Below are 22,633 nucleotides of genomic sequence, written 5' to 3' on the forward strand. Positions count from 1 at the left end.
TCCATGTTCAGAGAGGGGCAAGTGACTCTGATGCCCCTGTAAGAACAGTTCTGGGACTTTTGCAGCAAATATTGAAGAAAAAGTGCTCTCCTTTCCTTGCTCTGAGTTGGCAGTAGCTTCTAAGGGGCTATCGTATAGAAACAACTTGTCTGAAAATGAAGCCAAAACCAGGAAACAGATCCTGATAACCCTGACTGATGGCTCCATCCATACTTTAACTGGCAAGACCTACCTATAGGCTTTTTCATCAATTAAATGAAATCCTTTATACTTAAGCCAGTTTGAATTGGTTTTGTCACTTGCAGCTAAAAGAATCCTGAGTGTAACAATGTGACAACTTTAAAAATAAACATGACTGCTTCTGAGGTTTCTAATGAATTTACCTCCTCATATGCATTACTTTATTTAATCCTCCCAATTCAGGAAAGCACATCTCCATTAACATTAAATTCATTATTTTTTAAACACATACTCTGTGGAAGAGGGACAGGCAATGCCAGGGGAGTAATCATTCTGAAGTATGGTGGCCAGGGAAGTCTCCCTTACATGGGAGAAAAGTGGGGGTTACATATTTCAGGGCACTCAATAGATATCCACTAAATGAAAGAATAAACACTATATAGCAGAGCCAGGAGGTGATCCCTATACGAATCCCTGACTGATAAAACTAGGAGGCTTTTGCAGTATCCCAGGTGAGAGATGATGAACCCCAAACAGGCAGCCCTACAAGAATGGCTCAAACAAATAGGAGGTAAAGATAGAGGCAAGTTAGATGTGGGGATCCCTAGGTGGGTGTACCTATTGTCACTGGGATAGGGAAAGAAGGAAGAGACAGAGTTTGGGTGACAAAGGGAAGGAGACAAATTATGGGTCAGTTAAAGATGCCTGCAGGATATATAAACAAAAGAGGTCCAGCAGGCCCTTAGAATGACTGGTCTGGGATGCAGGGAGGCTGCGGCGACTGCCCATACAAGATCCCCATCACTGGCATACAGATGGCAGTTCAGGCTTGGGCACTGCCTGCCAGAGCCTCCCCAGGAACAGAAGAGGAGGGGGCTGGAGGGGGTCCCTCCAGGTAACCTCAGTCCTGTTTGTGAGCTCCATGAAAACAGGTTTCCCCACCAGACGGGGTTGGCAACCAGTAAATATCTGTGGAATGCCTGTGTAGAGCCAGGGCACTGAGTGCATGCCATTGGTTCTACATGGGTATTTCGCCAGGTACCCTCCACCTCTGGAGCTGCCAGCCTCTGCGGCTATACTGGGTGCAGTCTCATTACACAGCTCTCCCCTCTTCAATTAGTTCATGCTCTCACATTAAGTGTAATCACAGCTGGCAACGTTTTCTGGGGATGTCTCAAAAAGATCTGAGCTGAAAGAATAGTTTTGTGTCAATTTATTTTAAAGTAAAATTGTTGCCTCTTCCCCGCTCCTTCCCTTTCTCCTGGCGAACTCAGTGACCCCGGCAGGCAGGCGTCCCAACGGAAGCGAGGGTCGGCCATGGGGTACCTCCAGGTGATTCTAAACAGCTAGCTAAGTCACAAAGACACAAAAGAGGCTGCGAAGCCGAAAGGTGTGGCTGTTAGCGGTTCCAAGGCAGGCTCCCGCGTAGGGAAGAGCGTACCCTAGGCGGCTGCACACCCCGCCAGCGGCGAGCCCGGAAGCCGAAAGGAGGTGCTGTCAGCCCGCGACCCAAGTCTCTCCAGATCCCCGGGCTCGCACCAGGCCGCCGCCGCCGGCCGCACGTCTGCTCTGGCTCGGCAGAGCACGCAGGCTCAAGGTCGCCCGGCAGGGACCAAAGCTCCAGGTATCCCTGTGGGCAGCATCCCCACCCGCTTCTGCTTGGCGTCCGAAGCCCGCGCTCTTGCTTTGGACTTGACGGAGAGGTCCGCTCGCCCTCCAGCCTCCGCCGGGTTAACCGCCGGCGTTCATCTTCAGGTCTCTTGCCTTCTCGCACCCAGGCTGGAACGCGCCTTTCCTCTTACCATCTCCGCTGCTCCTCTCTCTCTGCCACTTATCAAAGCTGTATTTTCACTTTCACGTTTGTGACTACTTGTGTGTAAAGTTCTAAGTTAATAAGTGAGGCGAAAATTCACTCGCCTTGAAATTTCAAAATCACCCTTGAAAAATCACCCATAAATCACAAGATTTGGTGTCTATACTCAAGGCAATAATATGCAAGTACACGTGGATAAAACATGCCGCAAAGGTGCATAGTAAATAAAAAAATACGGATGCAAAATATAACTTTTAAGTGCAAAAGATAAAAATGATATCAGGAAAATGAGCCTGCCTGCGACGCCACTGGACTTGTCACTGCCTCCTGCACTAGGCTGTAAGAAGCACGAAGACAGGCCTCGTCTGTTTTTGCTCATCACTACATCCTTGGTGCGTGGCCCTGTGCCTGGCACTTCGTAAGTGTTCAATGATCTATCTCGAATAAATGAACGAACGAATGAATGAGTGAACGCTAGATCCGACTCCGCAGGCACATAGAGAAGCGAGAGAGAGCTGCCGGCCCAGCGCTACGCTCTTAGTCGCGAGGCCGGGATGCTGACAGTGGCCTCCAGGCCCCGCCGCGCCAGCTCCCGGCGGCTTCACGTGCGCCTCCTCCCACCGAGGCCTTCGCGCACGCCCCGCCCCGTCGCGCACGCACGCGCCCTGCGGCCCGACAGCCCAGTCAGCCGGCACGCCACGGCTCACCCGCGCGCCCGCTGCCCCTCGCGCCTTTGCCCGCTGGAGGGCGCACCCCTCCCGCCCCACGCGCCCACACGCGGGCGTCTCTCGGCCCCCTGCGACTCAGCTCCGGACCCTGGGCGCGCGCCGCCCCCTACCTGAGGGCCGGCGAGGGAGGTGCGCGGAAGGGCTGAGGGGCTGAACAAGACCATAGCGGGAGGCGGGAGGCGGGAAACGAGAGAGCGAGCGGCCGCTGCAGACGGTCTGGGCGCGGGCGCGCGCGCGCTCCCGACCCTCGCTCTCTCCGTCGACTCCCGGCCAGAGCCCAACCCTGCTGCCGCGCGCCGCTGGCCTCGCCGGGCCTAATAACAACAGCGCCCAGGGTCAGGTGGCCGCGCGCGGACAGCGCCGCCATTGGCTCGGCGGGGAGCGCGGCGCGCCAGGATTGGCCAGGGGGCGGAGCCTCTGCCGGTGCGGGGGCGGGGCTGGAGAGGGAGGTGGCAGGGGCGGGGCCAGGCCTCGGTCCGCGCCTTTGTGCCCGGCGCGCGCTCTCCGCCCGCTCCGGCTGCATCGCCGGCTGCATCAATAATTCAGATCGGCGGCGGCGGCGGGAGCGGCCGGTGCGGGCAGGAGGCGGCGGAAGCAGCGGGGATCAAGCGGCAGCGGATATGCATCCAAGTGCGGCTGGGCAGCCGCGGTACCCCTGAGACCCGGGCAGGGCTCCGGGAGCATCGCGCGGGGGGCACGCTTGCCCAGGAGTGCAAGGAAGACCTGAAGTGTCCAGAGCGGCGTCGGTGGAGCTGCTCACGGAGCTGAGGAGGGAGTTTCGGAGCGGGGCTGGGGCGGGGGGGGGCGGCTGGCGCAGGCAGCCCCCGGGGTGGGGGGCGGGGTGGGCGCCGGCGCCGCGATGCTGGGCGTCGTGGAGCTGCTGCTGCTGGGGGCAGCATGGCTGGCGGGCCCGGCCCGCGGGCAGAATGAGACGGAGCCCATCGTGCTGGAGGGCAAGTGCCTGGTGGTTTGCGACTCCAACCCTACGTCCGATCCCACGGGCACAGCTCTGGGCATCTCTGTGCGCTCCGGCAGCGCTAAGGTGGCTTTCTCTGCCATCAGAAGCACCAACCACGAGCCGTCCGAGATGAGTAATCGCACCATGATCATCTACTTCGACCAGGTGAGTGCTCCGGGAAGATTGGATTGGTGGAGGTTAGGGGAGAGGTGGTAGGTAGATGTTCGATCCTCTCCGAGGTCTCTGCGGAAACGCAGGGACAAGAGTTCTGGACAGATTCTTGCCTACTCCCCTTCGTTCCCGTCTCGTTATAGGTACTAGTGAACATCGGGAACAACTTTGATTCAGAACGCAGCACTTTCATCGCCCCGCGCAAAGGGATCTACAGTTTTAACTTCCACGTGGTAAAAGTCTACAACAGACAGACCATCCAGGTCAGCTGCCGCCTCAGGGCCAGGCCCCAGCCCCGGTAGGGGGCTACTAGCCGCGGGATTGAGCGAGCCCTGTGGGGGTGGGAGATGGAAGGGGCAGCTGCATGTGTCTGGGCTGCTTGGAGGGACGGGTAGCAGGGCCTCACGGTTCTGTGGCTTGGACTCTCCCTTGCCTTCCTTGTCATTGGTTCTTGGAACCTATTCCCATCCCCAGGCACAGTTTTCTGCGTCTGCCTTCTGGGACCCTCCAAAGAGGTTCTCCCGCTATGAGACTCCAGGGATTTCCCTTAGAGGTTTCTGTTAGCATCAGGGACAGTTCCCGCTTCGGGAAGCTTTCCGCGATCGTCGCCCTCAGCACCACGGACAGTATCTCCAACCCCGTCCCAGCTCTGAAGCCCGCGAGACGCCTGTGCGCTTGCGTTCAGCGCCACGCTCAGGGGGGGTCTCCTGGCGTCTTTATGGGGGCCGACTCCGGATTTCTGACCAAGCAGCGCCGAGCCTTAACAGTTTAAGGGTGGAGACAGAAGGGAGGGGCATAGTGCCACTCCCTCCCGGCTCCTGCCTCTCCTTAGCCAGCACTCACCGGCTCTCCAGGTTCCCAAATGTGTCCAGGATTCCTTTGGGCGGACACAGAAGGCGGAACGCGCGGTTGGGGAGAGGGCGCAGGGCCTTTGGCTTCTGGTGCCACCGCAAGGGCAAAACCAGGCGGTGGCGGGCGAGGCTGGATCTGGGACGGGAACTGAGCCCGGGGTTTGGGGATGAAGCACAGAGTGCAGCTCTGCGCGAGATTTCTCATCAGCCGAAGCCTTGCCTGGCTCCTCCATTGCGTCTCTGCTGTGTCCTGGCAGCCGGGTCCGGGAGGAACCAGGCGTTTTGTTTGTTTGTTTCTATTTGTTTGTGTTCCCGGAAGCGCCAGTTGCCTGAGTTTCTCTTTGAGGCTGGGGGGAGGGCGAGGCTGAAGGTCTCTGGGCGCTTGAGCCACCTACGGGTTCATTAAACTGGATAAAAGAGCGAATCAGGATTCTATTGGCGCGTCCAAGAAATGAAAGTGACTCCTGTTTGGGGGGCAGACCCTTCCTGTCACCCAGATGGGCCGTCTTTCGCCTCATTGGACCCTCAGCAGTAAACTGCAAAGCGCCTTTTCTTTCCGCTCTCCCGCCCCACCCCCGCCCCCTGCTTCCAGGCCTTAGGGCTGTTAGCCAAGCGGCGAAGGTTCGCGGCTTTATCGCCGCTTCGGTACCCGCCTAGGTTGCGCCTCTGAAGCGGGCCTGTCTCTTTCTCAGGTGAGCCTCATGTTAAACGGGTGGCCGGTGATTTCAGCCTTCGCTGGTGACCAGGACGTGACCCGGGAAGCCGCCAGCAACGGAGTTCTAATCCAGATGGAGAAAGGCGACCGAGCATACCTCAAGCTGGAGCGGGGAAACTTGATGGGGGGCTGGAAGTACTCGACCTTCTCGGGATTCCTCGTATTTCCCCTCTGACTGGCTCATCGCGGGAATGGAGGCAGGGAGAGGGCGAAGGCAGGAGGGGAAAATGATAAAGAGGCAGAACTTTAGAGGACGAGAAAGCGGTACGACTTGAAACTTCCGACATGTTCCGCAGCTGTATCCGGGTAAAAGGTGCGCACCCGGCGGTCGGACAACTTTGTCCGTTTCCTCTAGGAGAAGTAAATTCCGCTTAGCTCTGCGCACTCCCATTTCCAAAAATAAACTCGCCTCCCGCATTCCAGTGGCAGTAATCAAGAGGGACTCCTTGTCATTGTTTCTTACCCTCATGTTCACGTTCCCTACAATTTATATAAAAGAAACTTTGCATTTCACTGTATAATGTGAAATATCTTCCTCCTCTGAGTCGCCATCTGAATCTTTACACCCGCTGAAATCTAATATGTCCCTCCCCCCTTTTTTATTTTGGAGAGGGGGGAAGGTGTTTTTTGGTTTTTTTGTTTGTTTTTGTTTTTTTTGTTTTTGTTTTTTTGATGGGGAGGTAGTTTTAATTTGGCAAGTATTGCTCGGAAAACACCCGCTCGAATTAATTAGCTGAAGATACTTTGTATCCTCGGCTGCTTGTTAGCAGAGAAAGGACTCACCTTAGCGGTGACTGGTTTAAAAAAAATATATATATATATAAATATATATCATTTGTACACGAAGAACTCTTCCCAGTGGAAACTAACTGTATTTCCGTATTTCTATGTCCTATTCGGAGTGATCGTGAAATCTAAGGCTGCTTGATGTTCCGATGCTTGTTAATGCCCTCGTGTTCTGTGGCTCCACTAAACGCCAGGAGGTTCTTCCGGACGCTTCCTCGTCCTCTGTAACATACCTGTGAATAGCCAAGATTTAATTTTGCTTTAATCCAATAAAGTTGAAGTGGGACTTTTATTTTTCTGAAACTGCTTCCTAAACTCCGCACCTTCCCCAGTTACAAGGTCTGGAGGCAGGGGTGCGGAAGGGCGAGATTCAGAGTGGTAGGGGACTTGGTGGGATGCAACCCAAGAAAGGCCGGGGCAGGAGGGCTTCCTCGCCAAATCGGCCTGCGCTCCTTCCTGCGCAGGCCTAGGGCCAACCCTGCATTCGCCCCGTGCTCCCTGCTTTAGTGCAAACGTAAGAAATTTGGCTGAAATCTTGCTAGGCCAGGCCCGGCTGCCGGCCTGGAAGCGAAGTTTGGGCTTTTCGCAGTCCAAATGCACCAGGAGTAATCCCAATTGAAGGAGCCGGAACCTTTCTGCCCTAAGCGTCACGCTTCCCACGCCTCTGCCTCTGGACTCTCTGCTCACAGATCCCGAAGCAGCGTATGTTTTATTCCGCCGCCTCTAAATCCCGAGTCCTCCCTGCCGTATTACCCAGCTCCCGGGACCTGTGATCGCGCTCATCGCAGGACTTTTATTCAAGAGGTTCGTCCAGGAGTTTTGATTGTATCGGAACATAATGTGAAAGCAAAATTGAAATAAACGACTTCGTTTTAAGTCTGGAAGTCTGACCAAGTCGCTTCGGCCGAGGGGAGGTCGGGCGTGGGAAAAGAGGCGGGCAGTCCAGGGGCGGGAGCCGCGGCATGGGCCCCTCTGGCTCTGTTCGTTTTGGAGGCTTTTTCCTGGTCCGAGATTCAGAGATGAATTTAATTAGCTCCTGGAGGCTGGAGAGAAGGGGGGTGTGAGGGATTAATAATAGCATAATAAACAATGTTTCTCTATTTGTTCCCGCGGCTCCTCCGATTTTGAGACTCAACAAGCACGCGGCCTGCGCTGAAACTCACACCGGGTTATTCCTCAGCTCGCGGTCCAGGGGTCCGCATCTCTAGCAGGCGCCATCCACAGCCCCAGCGGCCCCGGATCCTTCGGGAGTGAGGAGGGGACCGGGTGCTTTTCTGTTCCTGCGCCACAGTTCTCCACGCTAGTCACTCCCCAGGGAAGTGAGGACGAGGAGTCCTAGAGGAATTTTTTTTAAAAAAACTATTCTTTAAAAAAGGAGACACTTAAAAAAAAAATCCTTTCTCTGCATTCTTCCGGTTGGGAGGTAGAAATCCGGGAGAGCTGGAGCCTTGGGCAGCGGAACCAGCTCGACCCAGTCGCTCAGCCGGAGCAGAGCCCGCCCGCCAGGCACACACAGATACCGCCCAGGCCAGGACTCACGGCCGCGGGGCTGCGGTAGCCACCGCCCAAGGGAGCTGAGCCCCAAACGCGCTTGAAGCTTACTTGGCTGTGAGTGGGTGGTCACCCCTCTTCCTGAGGAGCAGACCACCAGGGTGGACGTCCAAGCTGTGGGACCACCAGGCTGTGCTCTGCTGGGAGACTTTGGCAAGTCCCCTTGCTTGGCCTCAGTTTGCCCATCTGTACAAAGACAGAGAGGAATCTAAACATCTCCAAGAGCCCTCTTGCCCTGAGGTTCCAGCGGTTCTCTGGTTCTCTCTTCCCCCCAGTTCTTTTGCCTGGGTTTAGTGAGTCCTGGCTGCAGCCGAGCTGATCTGGCTCCTGAAGGCTAGGCCTGAGGCTGGGCTGGAGGCCAAGGGGAAGCCTCCAGGAACTCAGGCTCACTTTGAACCCCTGCTCTGGGGCCTGAAAGGTGAACACAGAGGGGGAGCAAAGGGGGCCCCAAGTGGGACAAGAGTGAGAAGTTATCCCTTGATTCTGCTGTGGCTCCAGCTGGCCCCTTCCTGGGGGAGCTCTTCCTCTCCAAATTCTGACCTTGGCATTGGAGATCCTTCTCAGTCTGGTTCCAGCCACTTCTTCCACCTGCTGATCTCTTCTCTCGACCATTTGATGAACCCATGTCCCACTACTGTCTTCATACCTCTGCACCTGCTGTTTCTTTGCTTCCAGTTGAAGTACCCTTTTTCTTCTTCCCTACTTTTCAAAATCCTATCTTTCTGGGGATCTAAGCAGTTCATCTAAAAGGCTTGTCCTCCGAGAAGTGGTCCTGTCCATACAGCACAGACCCTACCTTCCCAAGGCTCACAACCACCTCCTTACCCTCCCACCAGGCCTTATTTGGAGCTGGCAGGGAGGAGACATTGGGGACTGGGCCTGTCTCCCCTCTGCAGTGGGCTCCAGGGGTTAGTGGTGAGCCACACCAGCAAGCACTGGGAAGTGCTAAGCTGGTACTCCTGCCCTAGGGGCTCTGAGGAAATGTGGGGTTCTCCACCCCTCAAACTGCCCTCCTCCTCAGGCCTGAGCTTCCCATTAGCCTGGATGGGGCTGTCGACAGCTCTCTCTCTACGAGGCCCAGCTGAGGCCTGCACTTGGCCTTTGGGCCACCTCCCTCACCTCTGGGGCAAAGGTGGTTGTTACCTCTGCCAGAGACAGGTGAATGACCTTCATGTGAAAATTTTGCTCCAGCTTCAAGGGTGGTGTGTTGGAGATTCAGAGGGATAGAGAAAAAAGGGGTCATTAGCTCAGTAGGGACTACCTCCCTGCCCCCAACCAGAAGCTAGGAAGGGGGGGGTGATTCTAACCTACACCTCACAATGGCTTCCTTTAGTGTTTAGAATCCTCTAGGCTTCTAGATCTGGGCCCTGCTTCTTACTTTTATCTCATATAAACCTGATCAGAATCAAGCCTGTAGGGGTTCCAGGACCACCCCCTCATTCAGCCTCACCCTCTGTCCGAAAGACTCCTCCGCTGCCCAGGTCACCTTGGTCACTTCCGTCTTTCTTGCCTCAATGGTAACCTCCTCTGGGAAGCCTTCCCCACCGCAGACATGCAGAGTGGTTACCGCTTCCCGGCCTTCTTTGGAGTGTGGTCTCTCCTACCACACTGCCTCCTCCCTCACCCAGTTCCCTGAGAGCAGAGATTGAGTTAGGGGTCTGGTGCAGGGCAGCTGCGGAGCGAGGACGGGGGGCTGAAGCTGGGGTGGAGGTAGGGGGTATGTAGTGGTGGTGATTTCTAGGACCCAACGAGCCCAGACCAGACTCCCAGGCCTCGGTTTTCCAGGCAGTGCCCTGAGCTTCTGGGTGCCTCCGGGCCAGCGCTGGATCCCCGGCCAGGTGCCGGGGTCACTGTGGGCTTTGTTGTCTGCTGAGCCTCAGAGCTCGCTCCCCTCGCCACGGCTTCCACTGTTAGCAGAGCTGGGGGCGCGCCCTCCAAGCAGCACCTGGCCCAGGCGGACGGGCTCCTAATGGGAACATAATTACCCAGATGGAGCTGGAGCCTCACCTCGCTCCTTAGTTGTTACCCTAACGGGGTGGTGGAGGTGGAGAGAGTGCTGGGCGGAGCGACGGGGCTGGACGTTTCCTCGCGTGCAGGGCGGGGTCCTGGGACCCCGCGGGAGTGTGAAGACCGCGCGCCCTGCGCTCGACCTCTGGCGTGCTGTGCGACTTCCTTCCCAGCCTGAACCACATTTTCCTCAACTCCCAAATGCAAGGGGTGGGCTAGATGTCTGGGGTTTCCTCCAGGTGATCTAACATTTCTGATCAACCCATCCGTGAGCCTGTCTTCCCCTCCCCCCACCCCGCCCCCCCAATTCCCAGCTGCGTTTGGCCGAGTCCGTGTCATCCCTGCTAGCTTTCAAACAAAACAGTGAAACTTCTTACGGAGTCTGGGGAGGTCAGCGGTGTCCTTGAACTGGAAGGTCAAGCTGGGAGGAAAAGTGCAGGTACACTCCCTTTGAGCCAATTCAGTGGGAAAGAAAAGCTTTCCCGGGGTGATGACGAAGGTCCCTTGGCCTCTTTGCACGGGGCTTCTCATTGAAAATACACCCACACTCTATCTGAGCCTCAGTTTGCTCATATTTCAAATGGGGACAATAATGCCTTTCACAGCGGGGTGGTTGCTAAAAGGCATAAAAAATACTCAGCACTGCCTGACACACAGTAGGTGCTGAATAAATGCTAGCAACGATGAGAAGCGATGGACACTGGGGGCATCACACTATCACGGAAGCAAGACTTAAAGGAACATCAAGCAGATAGGAAAATTGAAACCAGAGAGGAGAAGGGACACAGAACACGTGAATTAGGATCCTGTGTCCTTTGTTTTCCCTGCACATTCATCTCCCCACCCATCTCCAGTTACTCATGAGAACAGGGGAATTTGACCCTGTAAGTGTCTTTCATCTCCATCCCTGTTGCTCATATATTTGCATCAACCACTGTGGATGAATACTCAGTTTGCATGCTTCTCCATTGGTTACGAGCACTATTTACATATCTGTGTCCATTTAGAGGGTGAGCCCCTGGCATCCCGCTCATCTTGCTTGGCCCAGTGCCTTCTGCGGTGTCAGGCCCAGAGCAGGGCTCCTGTGATTGTGTCAGGAGTGAAAGCAAACTGTGCCTGGCACAATTGCAGGATATGGACCCAACCAGTGAAACTGCCCTTCAGGGAACCTCTCAGTCCTGCATGCACCCCCATCACTGAAAGGAATGCTGATGTGGAAGTTCTTCCAGACCCTGTGCTGTCAGGGAAACCTTCCCGGGCACCTGCACTTACTCTCAGCTCTTCCTATTTCACTCTGCACTCAGCCTGTCCCCAGGAAGTCCCAGCTTTGACCCTGGGATAGCAGTGAGCAGGGGCAGCGAGGAAGAGGCCACGGTTAGATGCATGGGTTGGTGTTTGGATTTGTTGCTAGGTCTTCACACTGGGCAAACATTTTCTGGCAGCAGTGAGGAGACACTGTGCAGCTGAAGTCAGGAAGGAGAACTTTATGATTATAAAGAAAGAAGTACCAGGTGTGTGGCCATAGCCCAGAGCCTAGGGAGGTCTTTGCTCATCTTGCTAAACTCTGAAGAGGTCAGGGAGGAGATGCAGAGGGAGGGAGCAGGGGAAGGCTCCAATCTGACCTTGAGCTCCACCTCATCGGCAAAGTCCTCTCTGAACCCCACCCATAAGGCCCTGGCCCTCTGCTGACCACCTGAACTCTCCTATTCAGGTCACACCCTCACCACAATTCTGTTGGACTCTAAGCTCTGTGGGCATCAGTCCTCATCTGCGGTTTCCCACAAGGCATCCAGAGCCTGGCACAGTGTCAGGGCTGGTAGATGCGCTATAAATACTCCCTGAATGCATGAGTGAGTGAACACATGAATGGGTGGGCAGAAGCAGGGAGGGATTACTGGTTGCATGACGAGTGCATTTGTCTGGTCCACCGGAACGTGAACTCCATGAAAGTATCTACCTTGTTATTGGCCTTAGTTACAGTTACATTCTCAGTGCCTAGCACAGTGTCTGGAATAGAGTCAGCATGAACAGTATTTCCTGAACAAATGAATAAAGAATTACGGTACTTTGGACTGTGGGATTCTGGATTGCAGGCTTGACCTTGTACACTTCTTGAGATCCCCACTATCCCCATGAACAGCCACATTTATTTATTTATTTTTAAAACATCTTTATTGGAGTATAATTGCTTTACAATGGTGTGTTAGTTTCTGCTTTATAACAAAGTGAATCAGCTATACATATACATATATCCCCATATCTCCTCCCTCTTGCGTCTCCCTCCCACCCTCCCTATCCCACCCCTCTAGGTGGACACAAAGCACCGAGCTGATCTCCCTGTGCTACACGGCTGCTTCCCACTAGCTATCTATTTTACGTTTGGTAGTGTATATACGTCAATGCTACTCTCTCACTTCGTCCCACCTTACCCTTCCGCCTCCCTGTGTCCTCAAGTCCATTCTCTACGTCTACATCTTTATTCCTATCCTGCCGCGAGGTTCTTCAGAATCTTTTTTTTTTAGATTCCATATATGTGTTAGCACACGGTATTTGTTTTTCTCTTTCTGACTTACTTCACTTTGTAGGACAGACTCTAGGTCCATCCACCTCACTACAAATAACTCAATTTCGTTTCTTTTTTTTTTTTTTTAAACATCTTTATTGAAGTATAATTGCTTTACAATGGTGTGTTAGCTTCTGCTTTATAACAAAGTGAATCAGTTATACATACACATATGTTCCCATATCGCTTCCCTCTTGCATCTCCCTCCCTCCCACCCTGTCTATCCCATCCCTCTCGGTGGTCACAAAGCACCGAGCTGATCTCCCTGTGCTATGCGGCTGCTTCCCACTAGCTATCTATTTTACATTTGGTAGTGTATATATGTCCATGACACTCTCTCACCCTGTCACATCTCACCCCTCCCCCTCCCCATATCCTCAAGTCCATTCTCTAGTAGGTCTGTGTCTTTATTCCCGTCTTGCCCCTAGGTTCTTCATGAGCTTTTTTTTTTTTTTTCCTTAGATTCCATATATATGTGTTAGCATACTGTATTTCTTTTTCTCTTTCTGACTTACTTCACTCTGTATGACAGACTCTAACTCCATCCACCTCATTACAAACACCTCCATTTCATTTCTTTTTATGGCTGAGTAATATTCCATTGTATATATGTGCCACATCTTCTTTATCCATTCATCCGATGATGGACACCTAGGTTGCTTCCATGTCCTGGCTATTGTAAACAGAGCTGCAATGAATATTTTGGTACATGACTCTTTCTGAATTATGGTTTTCTCAGGGTATATGCCCAGTAGTGGGATTGCTGGGTCATATGGTAGTTCTATTTTTAGTTTTTTAAGGAACCTCCATACTGTTCTCCATAGTGGCTGTATCAATTTACATTCCCACCAACAGTGCAAGAGTGTTCCCTTTTCTCCACACCCTCTCCAGCATTTATTGTTTCTAGATTTTTTGATGATGGCCATTCTGACCGGTGTGAGATGATACCTCATTGTAGTTTTGATTTGCATTTCTCTAATGATTAATGATGTTGAGCATTCTTTCATGTGTCTGTTGGCAATCTGTATATCTTCTTTGGAGAAATGTCTATTTAGGTCTTCTGCCCATTTTTGGATTGGGTTGTTTGTTTTTTTGTTATTGAGCTGCATGAGCGGCTTGTAAATCTTCGAGATTAATCCTTTGTCAGTTGCTTCATTTGCAAATATTTTCTCCCATTCTGAGGGTTGTCTTTTGGTCTTGTTTATGGTTTCCTTTGCTGTGCAAAAGCTTTTAAGTTTCATTAGGTCCCATTTTTTTATTTGTGTTTTTATTTCCATTTCTCTAGGACCTGGGTCAAAAAGGATCTTGCTGTGATTTATGTCATAGAGTGTTCTGCCTATGTTTTCCTCTAAGAGTTTGATAGTGTCTGGCCTTACACTTAGGTCTTTAATCCATTTTGAGTTTATTTTTGTGTATGGTGTCAGGGAGTGTTCTAATTTCATACTTTTACATGTACCTGTCCAATTTTCCCAGCACCACTTATTGAAGAGGCTGTCTTTTCTCCACTGTATATGCTTCCCTCCTTTATCAAAGATAAGGTGACCATATGTGCGTGGGCTTATCTCTGGGCTTTCTATCCTGTTCCATTGATCTATATTTCTGTTTTGGTGCCAGTACCAAACTGTCTTGATTACTGTAGCTTTGTAATATAGCCTGAAGTCAGGGAGCCTGATTCCTCCGGCTCCATTTTTCGTTCTCAAGATTGCTTTGGCTATTCGGGGTCTTCTGTGTTTCCATACAAATTGTGAAATTTTTTGTTCTAGTTCTGTGAAAAATGCCAGTGGTAGTTTGATAGGGATTGCACTGAATCTGTAGATTGCTTTGGGTAGCAGAGTCATTTTCACAATGTTGAGTCTTCCAATCCAAGAACATGGTATATCTCTCCATCTATTTGTATCATCTTTAATTTCTTTCATCACTGTCCTATAATTTTCTGCATACAGGTCTTTTGTCTCCTTAGGTAGGTTTATTCCTAGATATTTTATTCTTTTTGTTGCAATGGTAAACGGGAGTGTTTTCTTAATTTCATTTTCAGATTTTTCATCATTAGTATATAGGAATGCAAGAGATTTCTGTGCATTAATTTTGTATCCTGCTACTTTACCAAATTCATTGATTAGCTCTAGTAGTTTTCTGGTAGCATCTTTAGGATTCTCTATGTATAGTATTATGTCATCTGCAAACAGTGACAGCTTTACTTCTTCTTTTCCGATTTGGATTCCTTTTATTTCTTTTTCTTCTCTGATTGCTGTGGCTAACACTTCCAAAACTATGTTGAATAATAGTGGTGAGAGTGGGCAACCTTGTCTTGTTCCTGATCTTAGTGGAAATGGTTTCAGTTTTTCACCATTGAGGACAATGTTGGCTGTGGGTTTGTCGTTTCTTTTTATGGCTGGGTAATATTCCATTGTGTATATGTGCCACATCTTCTTTATCCATTCATCTGTCGATGGACACTTAGGTTGCTTCCATGTCCTGGCTATTGTAAATAGAGCTGCAATGAACATTGTGGTACATGACTCTTTTTGAATTATGGTTTTCTCAGGGTATATGCCCAGTAGTGGGGTTGCTGGGTCGTATGGTAGTTCTATTTTTAGTCTTTTAAGGAACCTCCATACTGTTCTCCATAGTGGCTGTATCAATTGACATTCCCACCAACAGTGCAGGAGGGTTCCCTTTTCTCCACACCCTCTCCAGCATTTACTGTCTGTAGGTTTTTGATGATGGCCGCCACATTTATTTTAGAGTGAAATTGGATTGTACCAGCTGTCCGGAGTTGACCTTACAACACGAGTCTTTCTTGCATGCTGCTTGCCCCACCCCACCCCCAACATATGGGCCATTCCTTCGAGGGTAGGGACCATATTTTATTTTCCTTAAAGGGCAACACCTAATAACATGATTCAGTATTGGTCGATTGGTTGCTTAATCCAGGATCAAGCCATTAGGTCTGTGGCAATGGGTTGGGTTGAAGCCCCTGGTGATGGTGCCAAGCAGCTGGTGAAGCCCAGCAGGATTTTCCATGGTGCCAGCAGAGAGGTCAGGTGTAAGCAGTAGCTGCACAGTGCATTGGTCAGTGAGGGAGCTGGTATTTCCCCAGCAGGCCCTGGCTTGTGGCTGGGCATGGGCTCTCTGGGGTTTTGCTCTAGCTAAATGCAGAATGACCCCTGAAATCCCCTGACAGTTTTGGATTCTGCTGCAGACCATGGAGGTGGAGTGGGCTCAGTTGGTTTCCTCTAAAGAACGTGAAGGATTCCCCCAAATCCCCCTCCTTCCTCAGACCCAGTGTCCGGCTGGGTGTTCAGGCCAACAAAGAGTTCTCTGGAATGCTCTGCTAGCCAGCGGTAACCTACTTCCTCAGGTGAGGCTCCAAGAGCCTTTTCTTCTATCATCAGAAATTACTGCATGCTTCCAGGGAAACTTGCACAGAGCGGAGAGGGAATTAAATGGAGAGGCAACTGGGCATCGTGTCGTCCTCATTTAAAAGGGAGCTGTGTGCTCTGCCCAGATCCTGTATTGGACAGACTCTCCTTGGTATTCTGAGAGGCTCAGAAATAAACTCCCCAATGTGTACTTCCACTGAGAAGTCCAGATGATTTTATAATGACTGAATGGCTCCAAATATGGACTTAAAATGCAGCTGATGAGGAGCCTGCAATTTTACTTAACTCATCTTGATCAAAGTTGGTCATTTTAAGTCTCAGCAATGTTCCAAATGCTCACTCACTCTCTCTTTCTTTCTTTTTGGAGGAGTTCATTTCAGGTAGACAGATTATTTACTTATTCTGAAGATGCCAAGGGAGAGGGCATGTTAGCAATACCAACTGAGCTGTGGGTGTGGGCTCGAAGCTCAGCCTTCATGTGGCATCTGTGTGTCTGTTGCTTTTCCTTTCTTTCCCTCGGGGCTCTCTGTGCTTCCCAAGTGGGACCTTGCCTGCCAGGTCCACCTAAATCATCTCCGGCATCAGTTTGAGTGACAGCGGTGCTCTTTGAGGCTGTGAAGTTTTGCAGCTGTTTCCCTTGATTGCCTAAATGTGTCCCTGTCTCTGTCATAAGAAGTTGGGGTCCAGGCTGAGGGCAGAAACAAGCCTGTTCCCCCAGGAGTGAGACCACAGGACCTCCAGATGCGACCTCTATAGGATCCCGTTTCAACCAGAAGTCTATGAGATGCAAGATTCTCTGGGCGGCAGCTGGGGTCTTCATGTCTGAGTTTCTAGCCTAAATCTGTCACCAGCATCCCGCCTTCCAGCCCCAGCCTTCAGAGAAAGCCACCTGGTGACTAGCTTTCAGAGCCGTGACATGGGTTTTCTTTGGGCCCCTCATAGTTCATTCTTCCCTCAGTAGCCAGAGTGAGCTTCTCAAAACATAAACCAAACCACACCGCATGAAACTACCTAGTGCCTCCACAGTGCGCTGTGACTTTTTACTGTGGCTGGCTGGGCCTCCCTCATCTGGCCCCAGCTGACCTCTACAAGCTTCTATTGCTTTCCTCTACTGCATACAAGCTCATTCTGGCTTTCCGTCAGCTCCTAGAATATGCCAAGCTCTCTCCTGTCTCAGAACCTCTGCACAGGTTGATCTTCTGGGGCTATTTCCTTCTCTCTCAGGTCTCAGCAGGCCACCTCCGACTACTCTCTCTGATACCAAGGCACTTCCTTTATTACCAGCTGAGCTCTATTTCATTGCCCTGAAATGCTCATTTATCTGTTTGCTTGTTTGCTGTATCTCTCCTTCCCTGGGGACAGGGACCTGGTCTGTCCTGGGTGTTGCTTTGTCCCCGGAGTTTGGAACAGAACCTAGAATGGTAGGGGTGGGATTAATATACAAAACAACTGAATAGCAAATGAGCCATTCAATCATGATCCATCAGAGCAGAGTCATCTTCTCATTGGTCCCTCTCCTCAGAAACTCAGGGGAGCCATTAAACATTTCACCCACCAGAAGGCATATCCATCCAGAGGGGAAGCAGGCTGGAAGTCATGGGGTCAAGGATGGGGGCTGGAAAATTGGTCTCTTATCTACAGGCCCAATGAATGGTTTTTGTTTTTTTTTTTGCTTATTAATGTCTATTGTTAAAATTGCTTAATTCAGCTAACCATGTGGTGGGCTAGGGAGAACTGAAGTGAGCTGTGAATTATTGAATTTTTCCCACTGAAGTTATCCTGCAACAGACAAGCACGAACAAGAGAACAAGGAGAAAAGAGACCTTGGTCTAGGGCAGAGGTGGGAAGCAGCCAGGGTGCCGTTCCTGTAACTGTAACTCTGCTTGGAGCAGAGGTGGGCAGTGATTGGGGACTAAGAAAGGAGAAGGAAGGCTGGAGAATCACATGCACAAGAGAGAAGGCAGCTTCTCGACTCTCTCCAAGACAGGAGGAGGCAGCACTGTGGGCAGAAATGGCAGCAACGTGGATCTAAGGCTGTAGAAAAAAAGACATGTATCTTCAGACTGCAAAATATCCACCGCAGAAATACCCAGCTAGCCTGGAGTTGTCAATCACACATTTATTCAACAACATTTACCTCGCAATGCTGCCTGCATGCCCAGCACCAGCTCTGTTCTAGAGGTCCAGTAGAAAAACCCAGGCAGGGGGCCAGCCTTGCCTGCAGTCCAGCTGAAGGGAGCATAGTACAACAGAGAAGGATAGGAAATTAGGGCAAGGAGCTCAGCTGTCTGTTCTACTTGATTTAATCCTCTCCCTCCTGCACCACTGTGAACTCCTCATGGTCCAAGTCAATTTTCGTGACCTTTGGGTTTCACCCTCCTTTATATGGCAGAGTAGGGGGCACTGGTTAAGAGAACGAGCTTTGAGTTAAGCAGAGCTGGTTTTGAGGGCTGCCTTTGTTGCTATATTCATCAGGACCCTTACGGTTTCAAATTATAGAAACCCAACTCAAACTGGCCTTAGTACCTTCCACCCAAAAGAATTTATTGGATTGCATTCAAAAAAAGAAAAAAAAATCCAAGGATAATTAAATTGAGGTGTGGCTGATCCAGGCACTTAAGCAATGTCATTAGAAATCTGCCTCTTTTTACATCTGGATTCACTTCCAGGTCCCCAACTGTGGCAGCAATAACAGATCCACATTTTGTCTAGTTTCCCCATTAGAAAGAGAGCATTTGTTTCTCCACAGTTCCAGAAAAAATTCCAGAGCTGATGAATATTGGACTGACTTGTCAGGTGCATTCCCAGAACCAGTCTCCTTGAGCAGAGGAATAAAATGAGCTAACTGGCCAGGCATGGAGCCAGGTTGAGGGTGGGGTGGGGATGGGGAGAAGCAGCCCTGTCTGGGGGCAGCTGGTACAAATGACGGGGGACTGGAGGTGAGGTGAACAAAAGCAAGAGATGTTCACCACCACAGCCACTTCCTGTAAGGGAAGTGTGACTTCAAGTAAGGGGTTAATAATGTCTAATTCTGTTAGCATTAATGAGGTAATGACTATGAAAGATTTAACAGAGCAAAGAACATAGTAAGTGCGTAGTAAATAACAGTTATTATTATTGCTCGGGAGGCAATTTTTGCCAATGCCCATGCACCTTGGCATTGTTATTGATTTATATCACAAAGATATCTTTTTTTCCCAGGAAGAGCACAAGCTCCTTTTGGCCTATGAATGCTTATTTGTGGATTCAGATCATCTGGAGATCTTGTTAAAATGCAGATTCTGATTCTTTAAATCTGGGTTGGGGATTGAGGTTTCCGATTTTAATAAGCTTTTTAGAATTGGCTTTTTAAAAGAATTTTTCAGTTCTAATAATCTTTGCAAAATTCTACATGACGAACTCACTACAGATGACACTTGAGAAGCAATGGTATAGGATCATGTATATCCCACAGCTAATTCCTAAATATCTGTCCACAGATGTGTTATATCAGAATCAAATGAGACTTTTTTGGAAAGAGAATTTACTGGCGGCTCACATAAGACAAGGTAAGCATGAGAGATAGAGCTTGCTTCAGGCATAATTTGATCACCGGTACCTGGTCTCTGTCTCCCTCTCTCTTGTTCTCAGCCCCTTTCACTCCTCACAGTCACCGTATAGCTGCAGAAGCTCCAACCCTTCAAATCCTCTACCCAGAAGTCTTTGCAAAATTCTCATGGCATCTCATTGGCCCTAAAGGAGTTGCATGCCAATCTCTAGATCAATTTCAATGGAAAGGCAATGCAGGCTCTGATTGGTCAGCTTAAGTCTTATCCCCCTTGTGAGGTCAGAGTGTGAAATGCACTTCATTGAAGCATCAAGGATAAAGAGAGTGTGTATGTGTGTGTAGGAGGATTTCCAAACTAAAACTGAAGGCTAGCACAGAAAGTCAAGGGTCACCCATCTCCAATCCCACCCCCAGGTTCTTATACCCAACTCACCACTCACATAGCTAACAGGCATCTCAGATGTACATGATCAAAGTGGGTCCCCTGATCTTTCCCCAAATCTGCTCCTGCCAGAGCCTTTTCCATCTCAGTTATGGCCACTCCATTCTTCTGGTAGTTCAGACCGGAAGCCCTGGCATCACCCTTGACTACTCCTTTCTTATACCCAACCTCTAATCCATCAGCAAGCCCTATCACTTTACCTTCAAAATAATCCAACAGTCAGCTGATCCAGACCACCAGCACCTCTCCCTGGAACAATTGCAGTCACCCAATTTGTCTCCCAGCTGGCCCTCTTGCTGCCCTACATCTACAAACACACATGATCACAGCAGCCACAGAATGGTCCTGCTAAGAGGTGAGTCAGATCATGGCATTTCTCTACTAAAACTTCCAAATGGGTTCCCTGCTCTTTTAGAATAAAATTTAAGCTATTTTTCTGTCCCCCACCCCAGCCCACACCTCCTGACTGCTTCTCTGACCTTATTTACCTTTCATCTGGGAGCTTATGTAAAGTTCACCTGCCACTTCCTGCCCCTGGAGATTCTAATTCAGTAGCTCTGGGCTGGGTCTGGGGGCTCTGTGTTGCTACAAGTCCCACGTGTGATTTTGATGTGCTGCCCAGGTTTGCAAACCATTGCTCCCAACACCTGGCCTGGGCTCTGGCATGGAGGTAGTGCATAACGTCTGCTGAATCAGCATCTCATCCTTCCCTCTGTGCTTGTGTGTGGTTTTTAGGGTGGCTTGGAAAGTGGGGGCGGAGCAGGGTTACTTATTATTTCCCAGAGTGAAATCTGATTATACAAAGGCTGCTACTTTTATAATACTGGGGGAGATGTTCTGAGGAGTGTAATTAGCATCAGCTCCCTTCGCAGGAGGAGGGATATCCTGCCCCTTTTGGCTAACACGCCCGCCTCTCAGCGGGATGCCTGCGAGGCTGTTTGGTGACCGCATCCTTCACTTTCACTTAGTGGTAACAATGCATAGCTCACACAGTGTTTCTGCCCAGCTTCTGCGCTGATAATGAAGGCAGCTTCACGAGAGCCCTTGTACAAACTGTACTCGCTGGAGAGCCTGCCCGACTGACTTGTGTCATTTTAACTTTGGCCCTGCCAAAGCCACCGTGTCTGCTGTCCCTTCTTGCCCACTGCCATCCTTGGGGCTGCCTGCCCCCTGAGGTGCAAGCATCAGCTTCTTCCCTCCCTCACCCTTACTCCCGGACCTGGTCCTGGAGGTCCCTGCCCACCTTCCAGCAGCTCCTTCAGCTGTCCCTGTGACAGGCTTTGAGCCTGGAGTTCTGGAGAGTGTCTATTAGGACACTTTAGTTGTAAGGAACAGAAATTGACTATTGTAAGCAGAAGAGGAATTTCTTCATATGCCTTATGGCAGCTCACAGAATGGAAGTGAAGCCTGGAGAACTAGACTCAGAAGAAGCCAGGAAGTGGGATGGTCCTGATGACAGTCCCTTTGGGAGCCCACCTCCAGGGTACATGGGTGGTAGTAGTTTCCACTCTCATGTCACTCAACCTTTAATGTCCCTGGAGAGAGGATTACCTCACAAGCTCACCCCTCATCTAGGGGAGCACCGAACATCATGACTGTCCACACCAAGCCTGCAGATGACGCAGCCTCGAGAGTTCTCGAGCAAGTTATTTATCTATTTTTGTCTGGACTTCAGTTTTCTCATCTGAAAAATGGGAATAATAATAATGCCTTCTTCATTAATTAAATGAACATATGTAAAGCACTTAAAATAGTGCCAGGCATACAGTAGGCACTCAGTTCAATCAATGTTAGTTATTGCCCGAAAGGAGGGGTGTGCGTGTGTGGGTGCTGTGAAAGCAGGGATTCACGTGCTCTCCCTCTCCCCAGGCCCCGACTTGGGAGAGGCCCTCTCCTCCAATGTGGGTAGTGCCTGGTCAGGAGGAAAGAAGCCTCAGGGACTTCCTGGCCCATAGGTCCCATAAACACAGAGGGACAGGTCAGGACAAAATATTGATCAAGAGCTTTAGGGGCAACTTGACCTTGTTTAAATTCTGGCTCTGTTGCAAGGAGCTGTATGACCTGGGTAAGTTGTAGAGTGTCTCTGAGCTATGCAGGAAGCAGGATAATAAAAACCTACTTCTTAGGGTCGTTGGGAGGGTCTACTCATTCAAGTAAAAAACAGTTATGGAGCCTGGTCGGAGTCTGACACTGCTCTAGTGTTGGGATTACAGCGTGAACCAAATAGATACCTCCTTGTTCCCGTGCAGCTGGGGATACCTTAGTCCAAGCATCATTCAGAGTTGCATGATTAGAGTGAAAAGGGCTCTGGAGGACCTGCCTGCCTGGGGAACTGTGAGCTATGAGGGTGTTTGACTTTGAGCTGAGACTTGAAGTTTGACTAGGAATGAGCTAGGCCAATGTTGGGGACGGGAGAAAGCATTCCAGGCAGGAGCAGCGTGTGTGAAACCGCCAGGTGGGAAACATCATGAATCTGAGGACTGAGGGAGGGCCCATGTCACGCCCATTTAGGGAGGAATGGGGGGTCAAGGTGAGGCTGGAGAGTTGCAGGGGCCGGATCCTGCGAGGCCTGGTAGGCCAGGGCAGGGATTCGGGTCTTCATTCCGAGAGCGATGGGTCCCCGTTCAAAGTTTTAACCACAATTGTCTTTACACTTTCGGAATGTCAGGGCGGCTACTGGGAGGAGAAGGTCTGGAGGGGGGCAGGAGAGGATGCAGCAGTCCAGTGACGAGGCTGTGACAGCCACAGGGCTTAGGGATAAAGGCAGCTGGGACTAGAGCAGGGACAGCAAAGTTGGAGACCAGTAGATGGATTTAAGAGGTATTTAGGAGTTAATGGTTTAGGATTTAGTGATGGATTAGGACACAGAGGTGAGGGATAGACCACCAAGTGTGGTTTCTGATTTCTCCAGAATTTCTGGTTATTCTATAGTGGGATG

General features: G+C 50.6%; 1 protein-coding gene across 1 annotated transcript; it reads left to right on the top strand.

Annotated features, from left to right (window-relative positions):
• The first annotated feature begins 3,580 nt into the window (after positions 1-3,580).
• Positions 3,581-5,591, top strand: CBLN1 (cerebellin 1 precursor). The gene is made up of 3 exons (XM_061173412.1): positions 3,581-3,844; positions 3,994-4,113; positions 5,394-5,591. The coding sequence occupies exons 1-3, from the start codon at positions 3,581-3,583 to the stop codon at positions 5,589-5,591; spliced, it is 582 nt and encodes a 193-aa protein (XP_061029395.1).
• Positions 5,592-22,633: the final 17,042 nt, after the last annotated feature.

Source organism: Eubalaena glacialis, chromosome 18 (genome assembly GCF_028564815.1).
Source record: "Eubalaena glacialis isolate mEubGla1 chromosome 18, mEubGla1.1.hap2.+ XY, whole genome shotgun sequence".
NCBI classification, from domain to species: domain Eukaryota; kingdom Metazoa; phylum Chordata; class Mammalia; order Artiodactyla; family Balaenidae; genus Eubalaena; species Eubalaena glacialis.

What these genes read in the sequence shown, in the direction of transcription:
- CBLN1 (XM_061173412.1), top strand. Translation starts at nt 3,581, where the DNA reads ATGCTGGGCGTCGTGGAGCTGCTGCTGCTGGGGGCAGCATGGCTGGCG. An exon ending in TGATCATCTACTTCGACCAG is followed by an intron (nt 3,845 to 3,993) that starts GTGAGTGCTCCG and finishes GTCTCGTTATAG; the next exon opens with GTACTAGTGAACATCGGGAA. An exon ending in ACAACAGACAGACCATCCAG is followed by an intron (nt 4,114 to 5,393) that starts GTCAGCTGCCGC and finishes TCTCTTTCTCAG; the next exon opens with GTGAGCCTCATGTTAAACGG.